Source organism: Salmo salar, chromosome 24, assembly GCF_965601325.2.
Source record: "Salmo salar chromosome 24, fSalSal1, whole genome shotgun sequence".
In the NCBI taxonomy this organism is placed as follows: Eukaryota; Metazoa; Chordata; class Actinopteri; order Salmoniformes; family Salmonidae; genus Salmo; species Salmo salar.
The window spans coordinates 18,774,117-18,800,490 of NC_138314.1; the positions used below are offsets into that span (position 1 = coordinate 18,774,117).

General features: G+C 42.9%; 1 protein-coding gene across 14 annotated transcripts in view; it reads right to left on the reverse strand.

Annotated features, from left to right (window-relative positions):
• The window catches only part of LOC106585259 (ankyrin-1), a 181,212-nt gene that overhangs the window by 18,558 nt on the left and 136,280 nt on the right, over positions 1-26,374 (reverse strand). For 12 of the 14 annotated variants that reach the window (XM_082968547.1, XM_014171281.3, XM_014171276.3 and 9 more), the window contains 16 exons: positions 26,072-26,092; positions 22,150-22,246; positions 21,875-21,953; positions 21,602-21,717; positions 17,446-17,670; positions 17,137-17,291; positions 16,773-16,984; positions 15,176-15,380; positions 14,699-14,795; positions 12,959-13,187; positions 10,771-10,899; positions 10,533-10,652; positions 10,302-10,386; positions 9,975-10,049; positions 9,701-9,832; positions 9,175-9,330 (listed from right to left, as the gene is read on the reverse strand). In XM_082968547.1, the coding sequence (XP_082824673.1) occupies positions 9,175-9,330; positions 9,701-9,832; positions 9,975-10,049; positions 10,302-10,386; positions 10,533-10,652; positions 10,771-10,899; positions 12,959-13,187; positions 14,699-14,795; positions 15,176-15,380; positions 16,773-16,984; positions 17,137-17,291; positions 17,446-17,670; positions 21,602-21,717; positions 21,875-21,953; positions 22,150-22,246; positions 26,072-26,092 (2,133 nt within the window). Of the gene's footprint in view, positions 1-1,565; positions 4,804-9,174; positions 9,331-9,700; positions 9,833-9,974; positions 10,050-10,301; positions 10,387-10,532; positions 10,653-10,770; positions 10,900-12,958; positions 13,188-14,698; positions 14,796-15,175; positions 15,381-16,772; positions 16,985-17,136; positions 17,292-17,445; positions 17,671-21,601; positions 21,718-21,874; positions 21,954-22,149; positions 22,247-26,071; positions 26,093-26,374 lie in introns of those variants that run through there. The other 2 variants (XM_014171287.3, XM_014171272.3) reach the window with 2 other exon arrangements.

The following is a 26,374-nucleotide window of genomic DNA, read 5'->3' on the forward strand; positions in this document are numbered from 1 at the left end:
ACCCCCCACCTTGCCCACCAGCCCCGGGAGGGACCCCAGGGGGGATGTGCCCCTGCCCAGGAGCAGGGCAGCCATGGGGAGATGACAGAGGGGGAGCCCAGGGGGTAAGGGGGGAGAGGGGGAGAGGAAGGGGCCAGACAGTGGGAGCTGAAGAGGAGGTGCAAGGAGCTAAGGGCGAGGGAGCAAGGGGGCTTCGGGAGAGGGACAAACCAGATCAAGCCAGATCAGCCAGCACTGACAGTGAGAGCAGCAGCGGAGGCAGCAGCAGACACACAGCCAGAGCCAGACAGAGAGCCAGACAGAGAGCCAGACAGAGAGAGAGAGGTCTGCTGGTGGCTGGTGCTGCTCCGCTGTCTGCCACCTACAGGTAGAGGGACAGGAGTTACTGCCTCTGCCCCGAACCAACCTGGGGCTGGGACACACACCTGCCCGCCTGGGACACACACTTATACACACATACACATGCCATACACATGTCGATACACACACAGACTTACCCACACCCACACACAACCTCTCCCATACACACACACACAAAACCAGGCAAGTTAAATATTCTAGTCAGGCTGAACAGCATGCATGCAGGCAATCTCGTTATTCAACACACTCACACACACTTTCACCCACCCACCACCACAGACATTACATTACAAACCTTAGAAAACAAATAACACAACCACATACACAATACACAGAAATACACACCAAGACACACTCACACCACACATACATGGTGATATACAGTTTCATTTCTTATAGCTCACTGCAAGCATAGCTGCCCCAAACCTATTTTTTAAATCAACAGGGAATCTAACTTTGAGAATTTGCTACGTATGACCCATGAACCTTTGACTCAAGTCACTCCAACAACACCTCTATTTGGAAAAAATACATTTCTTGCCTGGTAGCATGAAGAGCTTTGACTTTTAAACATGCAGTGATGTGGTACAGTTAGCATGGTAGGTTCTCTTTAGATGCTAGAAAAACTATCCACTAGGAAACTGTCTGCAGGTACTGGCATGCTGGCATGCAACCATCATGTTGACTGGAGTATGGAACAGACCCAGATACAGCCAGCACAACAGACAGCATCTGAACAAGTGGACGGTGCCAAAGCTGCTTTCTGAGTCTGCTCCCTTCCACACTAACTCACATTTCAGTATAGTGTACTTAATAGCTACTGTATGAGAAATTACCTGAGAGATAGCCAAGTAAATAAAATGTAGAATTCAAGGTCAAGATGGCTATAGATACCACAAATAAAAAAACTTTAAAAACTATTGTGCAACAGTAGCTACTGTACTTCTCTGCTAATACATTACCAATAATGTATACTAATGAATATATATGACCATGAGTAACATAAAGATACAGTATTTTGAATCAGACAAATAAACCCAGTAAAGAATGGACATATAGTCTATAAAGTGGTAGAAATGAATTGATTACATACTGGCATGAACCGAGAGAAGAGTATAGATTTAGCAAGAGATAGAAAAGACAGGAGAGATGTGGAGGGAGGGGTGAAGTGTATATTTGTGTGTGTGTGTGTGTGTGTGTGTGTGTGTGTGTGTGTGTGTGTGTGTGTGTGTGTGTGTGTGTGTGTGTGTGTGTGTGTGTGTGTGACTGCGTATGCGTGTGTGTGCAAGCGAGCTAGCGGGTGAAAGAACACTATGTGTGTGTATACATGAGAGAGAGAGGTGCAACATGAGTCATTGTTGGCACTAAGTTATGCTGAATGTGCAGTGGGTATTAGTGACACCAGCTGGCCTCCTGGACCTCTCATCTCTCAGCCTTAAATGACAGCATAACCTCTCTGACATCTCACTCAAAAGGTCAGAGGACTGTGTGTACGTGGGTCATAAGTCTCTGGGATAGGGGGCGGTATTTTCACGTCTAGATGAAAAGCGTGCCCAAAGTAAACTGCCTGCTACTCAGGCCCAGAAGCTAGGATATGCATATTATTAGTAGATTTGGATAGAAAACACTCTGTAGTTACTAAAACTGTTTGCATAATGTCTGTGAGTATAACAGAACTGATTTGGCAGGCAAAACCCCGAGCACAATCCATTCAGGGATTTTTTTGTTGTTGAGGTCAATCTGTTTTCCATTGGTTTTCTATGGCAAGCCCGTTTTAATAGAAATATGCTTGCAGTTCCTATAGCTTCCACTAGATGTCAACAGTCTTTAGAAATTGGTTGATGTTTTTCTTTTGAGAAATGAAGAAGTAGCCATTCCCTTTCTGGGTGGATAGCGAAGTGAACTGTTTTGGTTGGGGCGCGTAACCTGAAGCTCGCTCCACTTTCATTTTATCCGCTATTGAACGCAGTTTATCCCGTCTTAAATTTGATAGATTATTTACATTTTAAAATACCTGAAGTTGGATTAGGAAAGTTGTTTGAAATGTTTGGACAAAGTTTACAGGTAACTTATTATATATTCTGTAGTCATGCTGGGCGAGTTGGAACCGGTGTTTTTCTGAATCAAACGCTCCAAATAAATTGACATTTTGGAGATATAACGACGGAATTAATCGAACAATAGGACCATGTGTGATGTTTATGGTACATATTGGAGTGCCAACAGCAGAAGCTCTTCAAAGGTAAGGCATGAATTGTATCGTTATTTCAGAGTTTTGTGTCGTGCCTGGCGGGTTGAAATATGATTGTCATGTGTTTGTTTGATGGGGTGCTGTCCTCAGATAATCACATGGTTTGCTTTAGCCGTAAAGCCTTTTTAAAATCTGACATGGTGGCTAGATTAACAAGAAGTTAAGCTTTTATTTGGTGTATTGCACTTGTGAATGTATGATAGTTAAATATTTAAAATATATATTTTTTTATTTCGCGCTCTGCAATTTCACCGGATGTTGTCAAATTGATCCCGCTAACAGGATTTGATCCATAAGACGTTAAACACATTTACGTTAGGGTGGCAGGTAGCCTAGCAGTTAAGAGCTTTGGGCCAGTAACCGAAAGGTTGCTGGTTCAAATCCTCAAGCTGACTAGGTGAAATGTCTGTTGATGGGCCCTTTAGCAAGGCACTTAACCCTAGATGCTCTGGATAAGAGTGTCTGCTAAATGACTAAAATATTAGTGGGGCACATAACAAGTATCTTTCAATATGCATCCTTCATAAAAACAATCCTTCATTACAAGCATCCTTCGATATGCATCCTTCATAACAAGTATCCTTCAATATGCATCCTTCATAACAAGTATCCTTCATAACAAGTATCTTTCAATATGCATCATTCATAACAAGTATCCTTCAATATGCATCATTCATAACAATTATCCTTCAATATGTATCCTTCAATATGCATCCTTCATAACAAGTATCTTTCAATTTACATCCTTCATATAACAAGTATCATCAATTTGTATCCTTCACATAACAGGTATCCATCAATAGGCATCCTTCACAAAACAAGTATCCTTCAATATGCATCCTTCATAACAAGAATCCTTCAATATGCATCCTCCACATAACAAGTATCCTTCAATATGCATCCTTCACATAACAAGTATCCTTCAATAGGCATCCTTCACAAAACAAGTATACTTCAATATGCATCCTTCATAACAAGTATCTTTCAATATGCATCCTTCATAACAAGTATCTTTCAATATGCATCCTTCATAACAAATATTCTTCAATATGCATCCTTCATAACAAGTATCCTTCAATATGCATCCTTCATAACAAGTATCCTTCAATATGCATCCTTCACAAAACAAGTATCCTTCAATATGCATCCTTCACTTAACAAGTATCCTTCAATATGCATCCTTCATAACAAGTATCCATCAATAGGCATCCTTCACATAACAAGTATCCATCAATAGGCATCCTTCACAAAACAAGTATCCTTCAATATGCATCCTTCATAACAAGAATCCTTCAATATGCATCCTCCACATAACAAGTATCCTTCAATATGCATCCTTCACATAACAAGTATCCTTCAATAGGCATCCTTCACAAAACAAGTATCCTTCAATATCCATCCTTCATAACAAGTATCCTTCAATAGGCATCGTTCACATAACAAGTATCCTTCAATATGCATCCTTCATAACAAGTATCCTTCTATATGCATCCTTCATAAACAACTATCCTTCAATATGCATCCTTCATAACAAGTATCTTTCAATATGCATCCTTCATAACAAGTATCCTTCAATATGCATCCTTCATAACAAGTATCTTTCAATATGCATCCTTCATAACAAGTATCCTTAAATATGCATCCTTCACTTAACAAGTATCCTTCAATATTTATCCTTCACTTAACAAGTATCCTTCAATATGCATAACCCCGGTAGATAAAAACCTCTTAACAGTTCCATAAGGTTTAAGACTTCCAGCTGATGAGCTTTCTTTAAATGTGTATACATTACTCTTTAGCCAGTAGGGTGAGGATGATTCATGTCACATAAATATCATGGTATTTGTTGGGAATACCACATTTTAAGGTTGTGTATGAATGATCTGAACACTTATGGTAGCTGACAATAGTGTCTCCTGGTGATCAATATGGTTCTACTGAACATGGCTTTAGATTGTCTGTTTGTGTCTCTGACAATCTAAAAGACCATCTAACATCTGTGTGACCATCTAACATTCTGCCATCCAGTCTTGTTGCCAGTCCTTCTCTCTCTCTATGCGTGTGTGTCTGTGGGTGGTGTCACTCCCATGGTCAGTTGGACGGTGAGGTGGGGCGGTGACAGAGAGAGAGAGAGAGAGAGGAGGGCATGAGGGAGGGTGTTCGTGGGGAATTAACGTGGTGGCCTGGCCCTCCTGGTAAAAAAAAACAAACACTGTAAATATTAACAAACTGGCTGAAGCTCACATAGACAGAAAGAGAGTCACAATCACACACCGACTGGAAGAATGGACACACTGAAATACTCACACGAAGACACTGAAGACACTCATTAAAGACAACAATTTAAAACACAGACATGTATACACACAAATACACTCACACACAGACACACTCACACACCAACACACATGGAACAGAGAGACTGAATGGAAGGGTCACATGAACACACTCCCTGCAAATATGAGGTGTGTGACAGAGAAAGGGCATAGATACAACATCCTCTAATTCTGGAGAGACTCAAAGACACAGGACAAACACACATATACACACAAACAACTGATCAACAACATGTCACAACATTCATACATGAACAGAGCAGTCAAAACACACGGTTAAAAAGGGTTCAGGACCTTTTTATCTCCACAGAGAATAATATACAGTAGAGGATGTAAACAGGCAGACTAAACAGTCGGGTCATTCCCCAGCATACATGCCATGCAATATCAGTCTGATAGTAAAGCAGCTACAAGTTGCAGAGGCATAAACAGATCCCAGACTACATCTCCCACAGGCCACTGCTTCTGACACATCCATGCAAGCATATAGGAGGTGAACGACAAGAGTGGGCCTCATGCACATGCAGACAGGCAGGAGGGCAGGGAGGGAAACACAGAGAGGGAAGATAGGAGGGAAGAGGGCAGAAAGAGAAAGAGGAAGAAAGAAAGACATGCACAGAGCAAAAGAGAGATAGACAGAGATGGGGAGAGGAGGAAAAGAGAGAGAGAGATGGACAGAGAGAGTGATGGAACAAGGGACACCTCCCCCTCCCGGGGGTGCTGAGCACACAGTGTGTGAGGAGGATTGGTCACAGAGCAGACGGTTAAAAAGGTGGAATTTTCAAGAGCACAAAAATAAAGAGTTATAAAAAAACTGGTCATCAAAATAAAGATGAGGGCCAGAGGTCAACATGAGGTCGGAGGGCATGAGTTCAGAGGTCGGAGAGGAGGAGTGAGAAGGAGGAAGAGTAGGGCGACCAGGCTGCAGATGACATGTCCAGAGAAACACAAAGAGAGAGGGGACAGATAGTCAAAAGGAACAAGTACGGGGATCCCAGAGGGACACACAGTGCACCGAATGGAACGACCCCCGGTCTGAAGAGACTGATACAGCCCCATGCACACACATGCAGAGAGCGTAACGTTACCCTTCGAGAAGCCTAGCTGGATTCAGTTCAGGCCTCCTGAGCCTCGCTGGTATGACTAAACGGAACTCATTGCTTTTACGGAGTTGCAAATCATGCGTCTTAGACTCAAACCACTAGACTTAAGAAAGGGAATTGAATGTCAAAATCACTAAGAGCCAAATGTGATGAAAATAAGGAAAAGACAAGAACAGGTCGACTGAAAGGTACAGTAAGAAGAATGTAGTTCTCCATAATTTCTACTCTAAATGGTAGAATAAAAAAACATTTGTTTCCTATAGATACTCTGCCTGACAGAGCTGCATGCATCCTACCTGGGTTAAAAATAGAATGTGGAATCTAATTGCGGTCTCCAGGCTTGGATTCCCACTTCAGAATCTATTGTAATTTCAATTCATTTGATTGTGAAGGTTAATTAGGGGACCAAGGGAGTTATCACCAAGGGAGTAAGCATCTTCCAGACTGACATTCAGTCAGAGAGTGAATCCTCATTCTGTACCGTCCCCTGATGTGAAATACTTCCCTACCTACATTCTACATCCTCTGAAAAATCCGTAACAAACTTATCAGCCGTACTATCATTCATAACTCCAAAAGATAAATCATAGATCTCTTGAAAATCCTTGTTGTAATAAACGTAAAAAATACCATGTCTAGAGGTTGGTATTGTCCCGTGAGAGTGTGACCACCTTGTTACACAGACAGTGTCAGAAGAAAGAGCTTTGGGAGGCAGACTGGACAGGTGTTAGATATCAGAGTCACTGCAGCTGTGATCTGACTGAGCATCTCCCGTTTGTCCCTTTGTCCCTCATGGTCATATCTATGCATGAGTTACATCACCTGTTATTGCTCCAGTTTGCACTGAGGGGACCTGGTACCTGCTGTGATGGCACATGAGATAGTGGGGCACAGAGCAGAGCCAGAAGAGAGGCCACAGCACTCCAGTGATGGTCAGTCCAGTGCATTTTTTTTTTTACACCAGTCCAGTGGTGAAACTGGAGTCAATCTGATGAATATCATGCATGTGTAAAATAGTAAACCATGAGTAAAAGTAGTCAAAGTTTGAGAAATTACCACTGGAAGCAAAGCCAACAGCAGTATGCTTGAAGGAAAGACTACAGACTGAATTCATGTATGGAAATGATTGTTTTTTTACAGACACATAATATCCTGCGCGATATCTCACATGGCCTTCGTAGGCAGATTGTGGTTTAAATCATGTTGGATAAAGATGAACATCATGAACTCATAACCAGAATCGTACTTTATAGGATGTAATAACATAAACCTGTCAAATACACAGATACGACACAGTAGTAACTTACGCACTGAATACAGATCGAACAAAATATACATTTGGCACGCATGAACAGAATCTCACGCAACACACCATACACAGCTGACTAACACAGCATTTCAGTAATTTTATCTATTTCTTTTTAAATCATCAACTTTCCTATTGCTAACAACTTCATCAAACACACATGAAAACAGATGTTTCTTGAGGTTCCAATTGATCTTTAAATACACTATATATATAAAAGTATGTGGACACCCTTTCAAATTAGTGGATTTGACTATTTCAGGTACACCAGTTGCTGACAGGTGTATAAAATCGAGCACACAGCCCTGCAATCTCCATAGACAAACATTGGCAGTAGAATGGCCTTACTGAAGAGCTCAGTGACTTTCAACGTGGCACTGTTATAGGATGCCACCTTTCCAACAAGTCAGTTTGTCAAATTTGTGCCCTGCTAGAGCTACCCCGGTCAACTATAAGTGCTGTTATTGTGAAGTGGAAACATCTAGGAGCAACAACGGCTCAGCTGCGAAGTGATAGGCCACACAAGCTCACAGAACGGGACCGGTGAGTGCTGAAGTGCGTAGCACGTAAAAATCATCTGTCCTCGGTTGCAACACTCACTATCGAGTTCCAAACTGCCTGTGGAAACAACGTCAGCACAAGAACTGTTCATCGAGAGCTTCATGAAATGGGTTTCCATGGCCGAGCAGCCGCACACAAGCCTAAGATCACCATGCGCAATGTCAAGCGTTGGGTGGAGTAATGTAAAGCTCACCGCCATTGTACTCTGGAGCAGTGAAAATGCGTTCTCTGCAGTGATGAATCACGCTTCACCATCTGGCAGTCCAACAGACGAATCTGGGTTTGGCGGATACCAGGAGAACGCCACCTGCCCGAATGCATAGTGTCAACTGTAAAGTTTGGTGGAAGAGGAATAATGGCTGTTTTCATGTTTCGAGGTATGCCCCTTAGTTCCAGTGAAGGGAAATTTTAATATTACAGCATTCAATAACATTCTAGACAGTTCTGTGCTTCCAACTTTGTGGCAACAGTTTGGGAAAGGCCCTTTCCTGTTTCAGCATGACATACTAAAATGGTTTGTCGAGATCGGTGTGGAAGAACTTGCCTGAACACCTTTGGGATAAATTAGAACGACGACTACGAGCCAGGCCTAATCACCCAACATCAGTGCCCGACCTCACTAATGCTCTTGTGGCTGAATGGAAGCAAGTTTCCGCCGTAATGTTCCAACATCTACTGAAAAGCCTTCCCAGAAGAGTGGAGGCTATTATAGCACCAAAGGGGGATACAACTCCATATTATGCCCATGATTTTGGAATGAGATGTTCGACGAGTAGGTGTCCACATACTTTTGTGTATGTCAAAGAATTATCTCTATTTTGATCTATACTCTTTTTGGCAGGCTCCGTTCATTTTGCTTAAATCCATATACCAGTTGCATCGGCCATTTCAGTGGAGAGAGAATCCTAAAATGCAGCTGGCACTATTAGACAAGGTTGTGATGCTGATGGAAGGCACGACAGGTCATTGATACATAGTACTCAACCACAAACAAGAGAATGATCTGAGTCAGGCTTTAGAGTGGCACCACAGAGGCAGTTGTCTGAGTGTCTTGAGCCCTGGTCCAGGTTGCTGCGTTTCACATCTGTCGAAATCTCAAGTTTATGGCAGTAGCATATAGGACAGCCTTTGACTGAGGATTGGGGCAAGAGGGTGATGGGGGCAGCAGAGGAGGAGGAGGAGGAGAGAGAGAAGAACTTGTAGGGTATGGTGGTTGGGGGTGGGAGAGGGCTGCGTGGGGATGGGGAGAAGCCTTACCATTGGTCAGGCTGGGGGAGATGTGGTCGCTCTCGTTGTGTCTGCGTCTGCTTGGCTCCCGGGCCTGCCTCCCTGCAGGCTGTGGCCCCTGGCCCTCCAACATGTTTACTATGTCCATCCGGTCAATGCTCTTCAAAGCTGTGTACAAACTCTCCACTGTACATAGGAGCCACAAGAGAGAAAGAGAGACAGAGAAAGGGGGAGGAGAAAAGAATAGAGAGAGAGAAGACAGAGACGAGAGGCAGGAAAATGGGAAATGGACCGTTGAATAACAGACAAGGAAGTGGAAGAGATTATGAGGAGAACAAGGACATTGTTTACCAGTACCCTGACAGACCCAGGTTTGACCCAGAAAACGACAGTTAACACAATGTTAATACAAGGTACTATATAGGGTGGACAAGTCCCACATGCAAATCCAAGAGCCAGTGCAAGACTGTACGGTGGGTGAGTGGAGATGATGAATATAGGATAAGAAGATGCACAGGAAGGATCCACTGACCTATATGGGATCTCAGGTACTTACTATTGGCTCTCTTGCCCTCGCAGGTGGCCCATAGGCTGAGCAGGGTAGAACTCTGCTCCAATAGGGAGTTAGGATTCTCCACACGGATCTTATTAATGTCATCTACACTGAACTGTAGCTCCCTCGCCAGCTCTGGAGAGACAAAGGTGGAGAGACAGAGGCAGGGAGGAAAGAAAAAGCAGCCGCAAGCCATTAAAACTGATACACAGACTCAGACGCCGACACAAGCACCAAACACAGGCACGAGACACAGACACTCATTCCACTCACTCACCAGCCCAGCTCAGTCCCAACTGTTCAGCTATCAAAGCCATCTTCAGCTCTGTCTTTTCCATGGCACTCATTGATGCTGCAGAAACCAGACCACAACTGATACTTTAACATGAGAAGTTAATGTACAGTTGTGATTATTACTGCATGAAGGGGCACATGGAATGTGAACGTGTTGGTGTGGGGTATGTCATTGTCTTATGTCAGGTAGCTTGACTAACTCATCTGCACTGATTGAGGGACGAGCGTCGTGTAGGAATGACGCCACCTGTCGGAAGACAATGGTGGTCTGTATGGGGTATCATAGGGATGGGATGGCAGGCACTTTTACCCATGGCAGGCTCATTCAGGGTGCTGTATCTCTCTCGCAGGACTAATGGGGTCAGAGTTCGCCTCCGGTCTTCACTCCCAGCAGCCTGTCAATCAAACATAAGCAAAAGCCTCTGGAATATATAACTTCCCTCAGATCTCACAAGTTCCCAAAATTAAATATGCATGTGTGTATTATAAAATGAAAGTGCAGTGCTTTTCAAAGCACCCCAAAAAAAAAATTTAGGCCTACCTTGATACACAGAGGCATGGTAATATTGAGGTTGCACAGCACATGTTGGCTGTCTTCATACTTGGTAGACTTCCGCAGGAACGACAGGAATCCGGAGTGATCTTTGCTACTATCTCTCACCTTGGAGGAGAGAACCGAGCGAAACAGACAAGAGATATTTTCAGTGTGAGAGGGAGACCCAGAGAGGGAGGGAGTAATGGAGAGAGGAAGGAAGACACAGAGAGGGAGAGTTAAACACCTTGACAGAGACGGGGAGTCTATTGTCTCTGAAGGCCTGGAAGCTGAAACAGCGAGGCTGCTGGGTAGCCTTCCTCACTGGGACCAGGTTCCCAGAACACTCCAGGTGCAGCGGCATACCCTCCATCACCTGAGGGGGAGGACACTAACTTTAGACACAGTGGCCATGTCCGAATACCCATACTAGTGTACTACATACTTGAACTGTATACTATGCACTCATTGTCACATACTATTTTGCACGTACCGTTTAATAAAAAGTATGCAGTATGCCATGGCCTCAACGCAGTAGCGGCTCCTAACTGGCTGAGTAGGTGGGGTGGGGCCGAGTGCGGGTAGATTTTTCCAAATTCAATAGACATGCATCGCATTAACCAGCCTGATAATAACTCATTTCCAATTCAAATAACTTCTTTAAACTCTGAATAGAATAGGATTGGAGTTATAGGCCTACTCAGGCTGGTTAGAGGCAGCCTATCACATTCAACCTATACCGTAGTAGACCATATAGCCCATATATCCTATTTAAAAAGTACTGAAGACAGAAACAGATAATTTGGTTCCATTTCAACATATTTATTATTAGTGAAACCAAAGTGCTGTAACATTTACAAATTCAATCAAATAGCCTAGTACACACATGAAAACGTTTCAAACATTCAAATCAAAAGGCTATTGCACACTAAAACGTGGACAGTCGGGTGCATCGCAAATTCAGAACCGCTGGACATCAACGTAATGTACTAAACGAGATCAGAATGACTGCTAAATCTTGATCCCTAAGTTAAATAATTATATGATTAGCCTAGCCTACAAAACTAAAACACTCCACATGTTCAAATCAAAAGGCCTGATTAACATGACATCAATAACGATACCACATCTCAAGTCCATGGTGCGGACACATTCAGAAATCAAAAGATGGTTTAGTATTTACTGTAGTTTAAAGGTGCTACACCTAGAATTTCTCAGAATTTCTCCCCTATGTGGAAGCTAGGTGAATTGCAAGAGCGCTAGGCTGCAACAAATATCCCTCTCCCCGCAATTATCCCTCTCCCCCTAAAGAGGGTAGTGCGTACTGCCCAGCACGTACGTCACTGGGGCCAAGCTTCCTACCATCCAGGACCTCTATACCAGGTGGTGTCAGAGGAAGGCCCTAAAAATTGTCAAAGACTCCAGCCACCTTCTGGAACGCCAAGTCTGGATCCAAGAGGCTTCTAAACAGCTTCTACCTCCAAGACATAAGACTCCTGAACATCTAATCAAATGGCTACTCAGACTATTTGCATTGCACCCCCCCTCCACCCTTCTACACTACTGTTACTTTCTGTTATTATCTATGCATAGTCACTTTAATAACTCTACCTACATACTACCTCGAGACCGGTGCCCCCGCACATTGACTGTACCGGTACACCCTGTATATAGCCTCGCTATTGTTATTTTACTGCTGCTCTTTAATTATTTGTTACTTTTATCTATGACTTTTTTTAGGTATTTTCTTAAAACGGCATTGTTGGTTAAGGGCTTGTAAGTAAGCGTTTCACTGTAAGGTCTACACCTGTTGTATTCGGCGCATGTGACAAATACCATTTGATTTGATTTGATCCCATTTCCCCGTAAAATGGTGGAGACTCGCACTTGAGCCTTTTACTTTTGGTTTTGGTCTACCAATTTCAAACAGCAGTAAAAGCGATATATTTATATTTTTTAAAATTATGATTCTGTTTTCAAAGATTTAGCCAATGATGCAATATTCGTTATCATTAAAAGGAGAACAAAAACGACTTATCCTACATTTGAACACCACTGTAGAAGCTTTGGTATTTGGCATCTTCCCAATTAAGTAGCCTAGTTTTATTGTTTGACTACTTGAAGAGAACTAGGGCCTATAACTTGAAGCCCACCTCTTCCAATGCATTGTGGAAAAGTGTGCATCAGATTCTACTCGATGAAGAGGCGAAATGAGTATAACATCCTGGCACTTAAACTATACTGTATTTTTGAAATGTTGCATACTATTAAGCATTATTATTTGCATACTCAAACAGCCTACTATTTAGGACGCAAGTATGGGTATTCGGACACAGCCAATGGTTCCCTCCACTCACTTCACAGTGCCTCTTCAGATGCAGCTTCTAAGCAATGACATCATCATGATAACCATTGATATAACCCCCTACACTGACCTCGATATCGCGACTGCGGGCCACCTCGCTGAAGTTCTCGTGTTGCTCCAGGGTTTTGTCCATCTTGTCATCAGTCATGCAGTAGCAGCGCAGGCGGCCCTCACGGACCTCGTTCATCTTGGCAAACACCACAAACTTGGCCATGTAGGGCACGGCTGAGAGCTCCCGGTACAGGAGGTTGGCAAAAGACATGGCCTCGGCTGTCCGGGGACAGTCAGCCAGCCAGAACCTGCGAAGAGACACCAGTGTGTAAGATATATGGCAACCCTTAAGTTACTCATGACTAGATCCTTTGAGATATGCAGGTGATTAGCATACCTAAAACGCCCAATGCAGTCAAAAACATGATTTTGCAGTTTTATATACACTCATCGGCCAGTTTATTAGGTACAGCACCCTGTTCACGAAGATGGGTCGCTCCTACAGACAGTGAATCACGTGGCCATGGCTTGCTATATAAAGCTGGCAGACTGGCATTGAGGCATTCAGTTACTGTTCGATTGAACGTTAGAATGGGCGAAACATGTGACCTAAGTGATTTTGAGCATGGTATGATCGTCGATGCCAGGCACACCAGATCCAGTATCTCAGAAATGACTGCCCTCCTGGTGTTTTCACGCTCGACAGTGTCTAGTGTTTACTGAGAATGGTGCGACAAACAAAAATAACATCCAGATAGCGGCAGTCCTGTGGGTGAAACCAGCTTGTTGGTGAGAGGTTGAAGGAGAATGGCAAGAATCATGGAAGCTAACAGGCGAGCCACAAACAGAGAAATAACGGCGCAGTACAACAGTGCAGAACGGCATCTCGGAACTCACAACTCGTCGATCCTTATCACGGATGGGCTATTGCAGCAGACGACCACACCAGGTTCCACTCCTATCAGCTAAAAACAAGAAGAAGCAGCTCGTGGGCACTGGACAACTGAGGAATAGAAGAACATCGCCTGGAACATGACAGCGAGTTCAGTTTACTTGAGTGGCCTGGTCAGTCCCCAGAAATCAACCTAATAGAACATCTTTGGGATGAGATGGAACGGCCTGTTCGCTACATGAATGTACCGCTGTCCAATCTGATGCAACTGCCTGATGCCATCGCCTCAGCATGGTCCAACAACCCTGTAGAACGTTTCAGACACCTTGTGGAATGCCCCAATGAATTCAGGCTGTTCTGGTGGCAAAGGGGAGTCTGACCCGGTACTAGATGGATGTAGCTAATAAACTGGCATGTGAGTGTATGTTTCCACACTATGAGGTTGGAATAATACTGTGAAATTGTGAAAATGATGATAATGCCCTTTTAGTGTAAGAGCTGTTAGAATTTTTTTATTTAATTCTGCCTGTTTTGGTGGGATGGAGTTTTGGGCTACTTGGTGACATCACCAGGTGATACATTAGTTAATAGACCAATTAGAAAGAGAGTTCCAAACCTCTCTGCCAATAACAGCTAGTTTTCAGTTTTCCCCTACCCACTCAGACCACTCCCAGACAGTCCTAGCTAAATTCTGTCTTGAGAAATTGCTATTTGCTAAGAAGCTATCTTTGTGTCTTTTTGACCATTTTAATTGAAAACAAGCACAATAAGGTGCTTCATTGTTACCGAGAACAAACGGCTGCATTTGACTGCTCTCCAGTGACAGAAAGAGCTGGATTGTGAGATTTAGATTGTGAGGTTTAGGATGTGAACTTGAATGTCGAATGAACATGAATGCTAATGAGTGAGTTGCTGCTGTATACTTACCGTGCTGACACATTGGTTGTGAAGTTGGCACAGTCTTTGCTATATATGAGCTTGGTGGTGCCTGTGATGTCCTCCCACTGGGCTGGGGCTGTGCCACCTGGGGAGAAGGAAGAGACATCAGTTACACCAAGATATAAGGATGAGGAGAAAAAGGTATATTAAACATGCAAGGAGATTTTACTTCACCATATCACTCTGACACCCATTGTTATGGTGCAGAGAATCAACAGTTACTGTATGTAGCAATGACATTGCATATTCTCTGGCTTGCAGACCTACATAAATCTGGATTTTCCCATCTCACAGCTGAGAGACTTTGAATCACTATGTTCAATGAATTTCCTTTAGTCTATGAGGTGATCATGCGGTCCAACTCATAGTTTACTCTAAGTAGAGGGAAACTATTAAACTATTCCACTGTGCCATTAGTCCACTGTAAGGCCTCAGTCAGGTTTGCGTGTGAAAGTGTTGGCGTACCGATGACACTGCAGAGAAGGCGCAGGCTGGTGGTGTCCCCCTCTCCAGAGTCCCGGGGGCTCTCTCTCCAGGAGGGGGGCAGGGGGATGCACAGGCCGATGGGCCGGTGGAACTTGCGTCGCCGTGGCTCCACAGTCACCACAGGGCTGAAGGTTGCCTGGTTACCCAGCAGCTTGGCAACCAGCTCGTCTGGGACTGGTTGGGCCTGAGGTTGGAGGGGAGAGGACGTGTGGAGGGAGAGACAACGATGTGGTGGAAGAGTGTGGAGAAGAAAGAGAGGAAGGCACAGAGAGAAAGAGGGAAAGAAATTGACACAAAGGTAGACAGACAGATAGCAATGTAGAGCGAAAGAGTACGAGAAAAGAAGACAGTTAGAGATAATAGGATGTATGTGATGATGTAACAGATGACAATGTACAGGTAAATAAAGAAAATGGGAGAAATGAAGGATGAAGAGAAAGAGAGAGAAGTCTATGGTCAACAAAATGCTATTTGAATCTACACCAAAACATACAAACAATTTGAAAAGACACATTGCGTTTCTTTTTTGTTGTCAGTGTTTATTGTAAAAATGTGAAACAAATATTAACATTTATAAATCTATATTCACAAAAACCTTTAGACATGAATGCAAACAGATTTGAAAGTAAAAGACGTTGTTTAACCCAGTCAGAGTATAGAATACATCTCACAATTCCAGTATTCATGCACAGATTCCCTCGTTCACTTGCTTCACTTGATGAATATTAAATGATATATGAAATAAAATAAATGGTCTCCCTCGCTACACATTCAAGTTAACTGTCCCACTTTGTACAGCCTTTGAGAAGGTTAGTGTATCTGCTAGAGTAAAAGCATCACCGGGTTATGAGGCTATAAGGTTCTACATTCACAGCTCTACAGGCTGCAGGTAACACAGCGGATGCACCAAAGCAGCAGGGGAGATGGAAGGTCCATGGATGGTGGACATGCGCCGAATACAACAAGTGTAGACCTTACCGTGAAATGCATCCTGTGCCATGTTCACTGTAACATATTTCTCTCTAAAAATGAGGCTACTATGTAGGCCAATATGGAGGTTTATCCATGGCAAGGGCTAAAACCCCTCAACACACAGGTATGAAACCAAATTCAAACCACTCTCCACTCTGATCATAGCAGGCATGCTGCTAAAGAACGCTCACTTTCAACAACGTCACTCTGCATTGTCTAACCATGACTGTAGTTATAGAATGTAACCACAGTAGTGAATGATGCATTAAGGTTTAGGACACTGGCATGCTCATTTGCAAACATTGGTGACTCGAAGATGCACTTTGAAAACAGCCTCATAAAGTTTGAAGGTTAAAATGTCCATAGTCAAGTGACTGTACTATGTGTATGTACATAGTAAATCTCAGTGTTTGTGTTTAGTACACAGGAAAAAAACACAAATATGCAAATGTTCAACATCTTGGCAAGGCAAAAATTATTTTAAAGGTGCTGATCAAATTCAAACCAAATCCACATAGCATGCATATAGCATTCTTGGTGATACAGGCAGGCACTAACGATACTGTCTTCCTCCTCCTTCTTCCTCCTCATCCTCCCACCTCACCTGCAGGCCTAAACGGACTCGCTTGGTGACCGCTGTCTCAGGGAACGAAGCCTGGACCAAAGGTACCAGTTTACTGGTCAGCTGACCCCCCTCTGGGCCAATCAGATCGCTCTCCTGCTGGACACGTGACACCACAGCAAAGTAGAGGGGGAAGTCAGTGGAGATGATTCGTCGGATACGCTTCTTCCCAAGCTCCTCCTGGCTCTCCAGCTCTAAAGGAATAAACAGGCAGACCATAGCGGTCAATGAGAGTGGGTAGTACTCTTACAGTACTGATAAGAAAGCAATGGTGAACACCAAACAGCCTATTATCAGTGACTGTAATCAGGTCTGACTGAGTTAGTAGAACTTCTCATTTTACTACCTTCATCCATCCCATTGAGGATGGTCTCCAGCACATCGTCTCCATAACGATTGCGGTGTTCCTTCCAGACAGAGCCGTTCTCACTCCTCAGCACCACCAGCTCCCGGTCCCCTCGACCCAGAGCAGCAAAGTGAGGGATCTCCACGATCACAGGCCTGAAAGACACAGAAAGTCACAGAGACAATAAGCTCATAATGTAATTAGTGGATACCCTCACCGAATGGTGAACACAATTTTAGAATTAGATTTTTTTTCCTGATCTCAAAATGTCCTCCCTTCAATACTCTACAGTGTAGGTTTAGTCCTCACCCTAAGAACTGCATGCTGGCTGGGCCCAGTGATATGATACGGCTGGCCAGGCCCTCTCCCTCCACCAGGGGGGGAGGAGTGGTGAGTTTCTGGGGCTTGACCAGACGACAGGTGATCCGTGTGGGGGCGGCACAGGTCCGTGGAGGGATGATGACACGCAGGCCGTTATGTCTGCTGCCTCGCATCGAGCCGCCCCGAGCATCCACCATGAAACTCACCAGGAACCTGACAAAAGACAAGCGTCCCCACATCATTAGACAGCCTACCAATGTTTCTATTTCCGCTCTTGGATAGGGTTGCAAAGGGAGGGTGTATTACTGGAAACTTTCTACATTTACCAGTAAATTACCAGAATTTTGGTAGATTTCAAGGATTTTATGTAATCTATCATAAGACATCTAGTGGCCCTTTTGGGTACTTCATATTATCGTAGGTGTCTGTAATTATCTCAGGTCCTCTGTGTGGCCTTATCACATGTAAAATATATTAAATAATTAAACAAGATGATAAAAAATACACAGTACCAGTCAAAAGTTTGGACACACCTACTCATTCAAGGGTTGTTCTTTATTTTTACTTTGTTCTACATTGTAAAATAATAGTGAAGACATCAAAACTATGAAATAACACATATGGAATCATGTAGTAACCAAAAAAGGGTTAAACAAATCAAAATATAGTTTAGATTTTAGATTCTTCAAAGTAGCCACCCTTTGCCTTGATGACACCTTTGCATACTCTTGGCATTCTCTCAACCAGCTTCAATGCTTTTCCAACAGTCTTGAAGGAGTTCCCACATATGCTGAGCACTTGTGGGCTGCTTTTCCTTCACTCTACGGTCCGACTCATCCCAAACCATCTCAATTGGGTTGAGGTCAGGTGATTGTGGAGGCCAGGCCATCTGATGCAGCACTCTATTACTCTCCTTCTTGGTCAAGTAGCCCTTACACAGCCTGGAGGTGTGTTGGATCATTATCCTGTTGAAAAACAAATGGTTTTGTTGGAACCAAAAATAAAACATTTGGACTCATCAGACCAAAGGACAGATTTCCACCGGTCTAATGTCCATTGCTCGTGTTTCTTGGCCCAAGCAAGTCTCTTCTTCTTATTGGTGTCCTTTCGTAGTGGTTTCTTTGCAGCAATTCGACCAGGAAGGCCTGATTCATGCAGTCTCCTCTGAACAGTTGATGTTGAGATGTGTCTGTTACTTGAACTCTGTGAAGCATTTATTTGGGCTGCAATTTCTGTGGTTGGTAACTGTAATGAACTTATCCTCTGCAGCAGAGGTAACTCTGGGTCTTCCTTCCTGTGGCGGTCCTCATGAGAGCCAGTTTCATCATAGCGCTTGATGGTTTTTGCAACTGCACTTGAAGAAACTTTCAAAGTTCTTGACATTTTCAGGATTGATTGACCTTCATGACTTAAAGTAATGATGGATTGTCATTTCTCTTTACTTATTTGAGCTGTTCTTGCCATGATATGGACTTGGTATTTTACCAAATAGGGCTATCTTCTGTATACCACCCCTACCTTGTCACAACACGACTGATTGGTTCAAACGCATTAAGATGGTAAGAAATTCCACAAATTAACTTTTAACAAGGCACACCTGTTAATTTAAATGCATTCCAGGTGACTACCTCATGAAGCTGGTTGAGAGAATGCCAAGCATGTGCAAAACTGTCATCAAGGCAAAGGGTGGCTACTTTGAAGAATCTCAAATATAAAATATATTTTGATTTGTTTAACATTTTTTGGGGTTATTTCATGATTCCATATGTGTGATTTCATAGTTTTGATGTCTTCATTATTATTCTAAAATGTAGAAAATAGTCAAAATAAAGAACAACACTTGAATGAGTAGGTGTGTCCAAACTTTTGACTTGTAATGTATATACTGTTTATACAATGACAAACCTGTAAAACATTATCCTAAATATATACCATCAACTTAGTGAATACCATTGTTTAATATGGGGGTTAGTATGAAATATTGATTTCTATATATTTTTTTACACTTTTATTTATTTTACTTTGTCAATATGTATTTTTTTGCAATGTTTTGGCGTCAAACTGGTGGCAGTTGTGAAAAAAGTCAATAGTTGAACGAGTCCTTTTTCTCCCCAAATTCGTGATATCTAATTGCGATCTTGTCCAAATGGGCTCGGGAGAGGGGAAGGTCGAGTCATGCGTCCTCCGAAACATGACTCGCCAAACCGCACTTCTTAACACCCGCCCGCTTAACCTGGAACCCAGCTGCACCATTGTGCTGGAGCAAACACCATTCAACTGACGACCGAAGTCTAGACCACAATGAGACAAGTAAAGCCCCACCGGCCAAACCCTCCCCTAACCCCGACGACGCTGGGCCAATTGTGCGTCGCCCTATGGGACTCCCAGTCACGGCGGGTTGTGACAGCCTGGGATCGAATCCGGGTGTGTAGTGACGCCTCAATCACTGTGATGCACTCGGGAGGCCTGATTAGATACTTTTATCATTAAATAGGCTATTTCCTCTTGAACCATTTGGTCTATCTACTAGAAAATCATGGACAATATGGACACCGATATAAAAAATGAAGGTCAAACTATGCTCTATAGATGTTCATACTAGCAACACGCTATCTGTTCTTAAGCAATTGCTTGCTACGGTTATGGTTAGGGATAGGTTTAGAATAAGGGTCAGGGTAAGAGCAAAGGTCAGGGTAGGGTAAGGGTTAAGTTTAGGGTTAGGATAAGGTTTGGGATAGGGTGAGTTGAAATTACTAATAGTCTGTAGAGCATCTACTGATGGACTATCCAAATAAAGTGTTACCAAAGGTATACCATATGAATACATTGTTTTACGTTATTCAAGTACACAAAAGTATGTGGACACCCATTCAAAGTAGTAGATTTGGCTATTTAAGCCACACGAGTTCCTGACAGGTGTATAAAATCGAGCACACAGTCATGCAATCTACATAGACAAACATTGGCAGTAATATGGCCTTACTGAAGAGCTCAGTGACTTTCAACGTGGCACTGTCATAGAATGCCACCTTTCCAACAAGTCAGTTCTTCAAATGTATGCCCTGCTAAAACTGCCCCGGTCAACTGTAAGTGCTGTTGTTGCGAAGTGGAAACGTCTAGGAGCAACAACGGCTCAGCCGCAAAGCGGTAGGCCACACAAGCTCACAGAACTGCTGTAAAAATTGCATGTAAAAATGGTCTGTCCTCGGTTGCAACACTCACTACCAAGTTCCAAATTGCCTCTAGAAGTAACGCCATCACAATAACTGTTCGACGGGAGCTTCATGAAATGGGTTTCAAGCCTAAGATCATTGGACTCTGGAGCAGTGGAAACGCATTCTCTGGAACGATGAATCACGCTTCACCATCTGGCCGTCCGACGGATAAATCTGGGTTTGGCAGATACCAGGAGAACACTACCTGCCTGAATGCATAGTGATCACTGTAAAGTTTTGTGGAGGAGGAATGATGGTCTGGGGCTGTTTTTCATGGTTCAGGCTATGCTCCTTAGTTCCAGTGAAGGGAAATCTTAATGCTATAGCATACAATGACATTCTAGATGATTCTGTGCTTTCAACTTTGTGGCAACAGTTTGGGGAAGGTCCTTTCCTGTTTCAGCATGACAATGCCCCTGTGCCTAAAGTGAGGTCCATACAGAAATGATTTGTCGAGATCGGTGTGGTAGAACTTGGTTGGCCTGCACAGAGCCCTGACCTCAACCCCATTGAACATCTTTGGAATGAATTGGAATGCCGACTGCGAGCCAGGCCTAATCACCCAACATCACTTCCCGCAGCAATGTTCCAACATCTAGTGGAAAGCCTTCCCAGAAGAGTGGAGGCTGTTATAGCAGCAAAAGAGGGACCAACTCCATATTAATGCCCAATATTTTGGAATGAGATGTTCGACGAGTAGGTGTCCACATACTTTTGGTCATGTAGTGTATAAATTCCTAAAGTTACGATAGTTTGCCATAGATTTTCTGTTAATTACCAAAATGACTGAAGATTCCGATAACTTTAGTAAATTACTCATAGCTTTTCAACCCTACTCTTGGATATTGTTTATGGACAACATAAGGCATTTGTCAGTGTAGGGCTACAGGCAGGGGAGGACGGACACACACATTGCTGTGTGTACTGACCCTGTGTGTATGGGGCTGGCCACAGGACTGACGTTGTCAGAGGTCTCTGTAGCTGGACTGCTGGGGATCAGGGAGTCGTCATCATAATCTTTTTGTAATGGCATTGGAGTGTGTACCTAAAAGACAGACAGGAGAATGGCTCATTGTAGCATTTTGCATGTTTACTTTTCTACTCACTCTCCACAGGTTTAGATACACACATGTTCAGTAATGATATAGCAACTATAATGACACTCCCTTGTTAGGACAGAACATAAACCGTCTGTTGTGTACCTGCTCCATGTCATGCTCCTTCAGGATGACCGTCTCTGGGGATACACAAGGGATCCTGGGAATGGCAGGCGAGTAGTTACTATTGGAGAGAAGAGCAGAACACAGTGAATAAAGGGAATATTCTTATTCCACTCCACACATCCCAATACTGCTCTAATCAAACCATTCCCTGTTCTTTACCATTGCGTACCCCCCATCAGCCCCCTCTAACCCCCTCCATCTACCCCATCCCCTACCCCAGCCAACCCTACACAGTGCCCAGCCCTCTCTCGTACTCCATAGATTTCTTGGGTGACAGGAAATCGTCATCATGGTCCTTCAAGTCATCCATCTTCATGTACCTGGCTCCTTCCGTCCCCAAAAGCTCCTCCCCTTCAGACAACAACAGCAGGGCCAGAGAGAGAGAGAGAGAACAGACAGTGGTCAGAGGAGTGACAGAGCGAGAGAGAGAGCAGTGGTCAGAGGAGTGACAGAAAGAGAGAACAGTGGTCAGAGGAGTGACAGAGTGAGAGAGAGAACAGTGGTCAGAGGAGTGACAGAGTGAGAGAGAGAACAGTGGTCAGAGGAGTGACAGAGTGAGAGAGATCAAAAAGAAATCTGCAGCATGTGAGTCAGGGTCAGAAAACATAGAATGAATGAGTATAGTAAGTATAACCTAGGATTTATATCAGGGATGGGCAACTGGTGTCCCACGCCCCCCCCCCCCCCCCCCCTTTTTGTAGGCCTGTAGATCAATTTCCAAAAACGAAAAGAAATAAAAACTTACAATTGAGAGATAGGATAGTGGAATACACAAGGTGCAGTTTTGAAATGTGGTTGTGCATCAGCAGTCACTGACAGTCACTCAATCAGTCCGTGTCAGCATTTTTCTTTTAGATTCGTATATGAGTATAGCCAGCAATCTAAACTTGTAGTAATCATGGTCGAATTACCAACCGGGGGGGGACCCCATTGATTTTGTTAGTCACTCTCACTCAAATCATATTAAAAACTGCAAACATTTCTCTCCACCCTATAGAAAATTAGTAGAATTGCATGAAATTTGTAATAAAATTGCTAAATATTCTCTCCGCCCCATGGCAAAATGTGTAAAATTGCAGCAAACTTGCTTTAAAACTACAACAAAAGGCTCTGACTGCCCCTCATGATGTTTTGTGGCCCCCACCTCATCAAAGTTGCCCATCCCTGGTTTATATAGTAGTTAGGATGGTGAGTTGAAGGGTTAATGACTACACTTGTCACGCCCTGACCATAGAGAGCCTTTTATTCTCTATGTTGGTTAGGTCGGGGTGTGACTAGGGTGGGTAATCTAGGTTGTTCTATTTCTATGTTGGCCTGGTATGGTTCCCAATGAGAGGCAGCTGTTTATCGTTGTCTCTGATTGGGGATCATATTTAGGTTGCCATTTCCCCACTGTGTTTTGTGGGATCTTGTTTTGTTTTTGTGTAGTTGCCTGTGAGCACTCCTGAACGTCACGTTTCGTTTGTTCTTTATTGTTTTGTTTGTGCTGAAGTTTCACTTTATAATAAAGATGTGGAACGCTACGTACGCTGCGCCTTGGTCCAGCTCTTACGACGACCGTGACAACACTCCACACACTGTGCACGTGTTAATGCTTGTCAATGGGAAGAGATTTAGTGAAGCCACGATCACAGAGACTCAAAGGCAGATGGAGCGAAAGGACACGGAGAAAGATAGAAAACAGATGGGGGTTCTTGCACTATGTTCAATATTCATGTAAAATGTGATCTGTTGAAATACTTTTCATCCATAAACTATTTCCAGTAGTTGAATATTTGGAGCACAGCATACAGTATTGGGTATTTACAGTAAAATATCCCAGACTTTCCTAACATCTGGACTGTTCCAATGGCCCAACACGAACTGAGTCTAAAACAGGACAATGTCACAACAGCCATGTCCATGTCCATTGGGACAGTCATGTCCACATCAACATGGACCCAAACTGGCTGGATTTAAAGGTTGAGTTTTTTTTCTCTCCCTCTGGGAGTCCCGGCTGAGGGACATTCTTGTATAAAAAAAAAAACACAGAGTACATAAAAATACATACAGTATGTACTTCACAACACACAATAGATTGGCATGGCGGATACACAAAAGCACTCATGACTCAAAACCATCTATTTTCACTTTATTATGTTCTCTTATCTGTGTTCCTCTACCCATTTAAGTTTCTTCCAGGAATTGGCAGGTTATAGTTACTTACCCCCTCAAATCCTGAGCTAACTGGAGAGAAGTCACCAGCGCCAAAAACAATTGTTCCGTTAATGCATGTGCTTGTGTCTGTATCAGCACGGGAGGTGTTAGGGTTGTTTTCAGTGAGTGTTTGAGTGGGTGCCTGGATGTGGTCCGGAGCCAAATCAATGGTGAGGGCGTATTAACCAGTGAGTCTGTATGTTTCCACAGGTTTAAAATGAGTCAACTCACCTCCTCTTCTGTGTTGCCACACCTTTAATGAGTGGGTATGTGTCAGATGTTGTAAAAATCAGAAGTGTAAAGTATGTGTATGTGAGAGGAATATGCCTTTATGTTCCATAATTTGAGTAAGTGATCTGTGTCTTTAAGACAGCAAATAAGCTACTTTCTAATTTTAGACCAATGGTGACAATCTGTCAGTTAAATTATCAGGGAGCTAAAAATATAAGGGTGTGACTTCCTCTGACATCATAGTCAAGGTGTTGTAACATTTACATTTTGACCTTTACTGGTTGATAAGACACCCGTAGGACTGTTTTTGTCGCACCATTACTTTGTTCTCATTGCCTCACAGTATATAGACACTAACACAAACACACACAGCACACACACACACACACACACGTCTTTAAACACTACAGAAACAGACTATACAAATGACAGCGGATGTAGTGGATCACAATGGAGGAACATTGATAAACACATCACAACAACAAGACAGCAACAGCCAGATAACACCATCAACACCGTGGAATGTTGATACAGTACAGTAACATCTTAATGTTGATACAGTACAGTAACATCTTAATGTTGATACAGTACAGTAACATATTAATGTTGATACAGTACAGTAACATCTTGGATGTTGATACAGTACAGTAACATCTTAATGTTGATACAGTACAGTAACATCTTAATGTTGATTCAGTACAGTAACATCTTAATGTTGATACAGTACAGTAACATCTTAATGTTGATTCAGTACAGTAACATATTAATGTTGATACAGTACAGTAACATCTTAATGTTGATACAGTACAGTAACATCTTGGATGTTGATACAGTACAGTAACATCTTAATGTTGATACAGTACAGTAACATATTAATGTTGATTCAGTACAGTAACATCTTAATGTTGATACAGTACAGTAACATATTAATGTTGATTCAGTACAGTAACATCTTGGATGTTGATACAGTACAGTAACATATTAATGTTGATACAGTACAGTAACATCTTAATGTTGATACAGTACAGTAACATATTAATGTTGATTCAGTACAGTATCATCTTAATGTTGATACAGTACAGTAACATATTAATGTTGATTCAGTACAGTAACACCTTGGATGTTGATAAAGTACAGTAACATCTTAATGTTGATAGAGTACAGTAACATCTTGGATGTTGATACAGTACAGTAACATATTAATGTTGATACAGTACAGTAACATATTAATGTTGATACAGTACAGTAACATCTTGGATGTTGATACAGTACAGTAGCTTTCGCACATTTTTTAACCAGATAATTAAATGTTCACCTAGATTAAAAAATCGTAGTGAATGGTTTGATACACTTAATGGGTTAGTGTACAACCTCCACTACAGGGCTTTTCTCGTACAGTACAGTAGGCTGTGCTGTTTCACCCAGTAGGCTGGTGAGGACAGCCACCCCCAGCCCCCAGCCCCCAGCCGCAGTGACATGGAGAGAGATAGAATACATCTGATCTTGGGTGTTAGTGACTGATAGTCAGGTCTATGTTATTGGAGGGATAAAGAAAGGTTATAGACATGGAGCCATGAAATGGATGCACCACAGTGGGCATCAGGAGAGAGAGAAAGTCGCAAAAGGACCAGGCGGAAAAGAGGTGGAGAGAAAGAGAGGCAGAGAGAGACGTCACAAGCTTGAAATGGAGCCACACTCTAAGATGACCTATGAGCACCGCACAGAGAAGAGAGAAGGAGACAGTCATACCTATAGTTAGCTGTGCAATTCCTAAAAAACAATCAAAAGAGGCATATTTTAGGAGGCTGTGCACAGTTACAAATCATTTATAATAAGTCTATTCAAAGTGTTCAGATTTTCTTTTTATAGAATGGACTGGCAACTAATTGTGTCATAAAATATAACGAGGTATTTGTATAGCTATAATCTCACTATTAATAAGAAATGAAAGTTCAATACATCTTCTATCTGGCCAAAAGGAGGAGAAAGTGTGTTCAGGACTGAATCTGTTTTCTTGTGTTCTGTCTGTAATGTATTGTTAAGTTTTGTGTA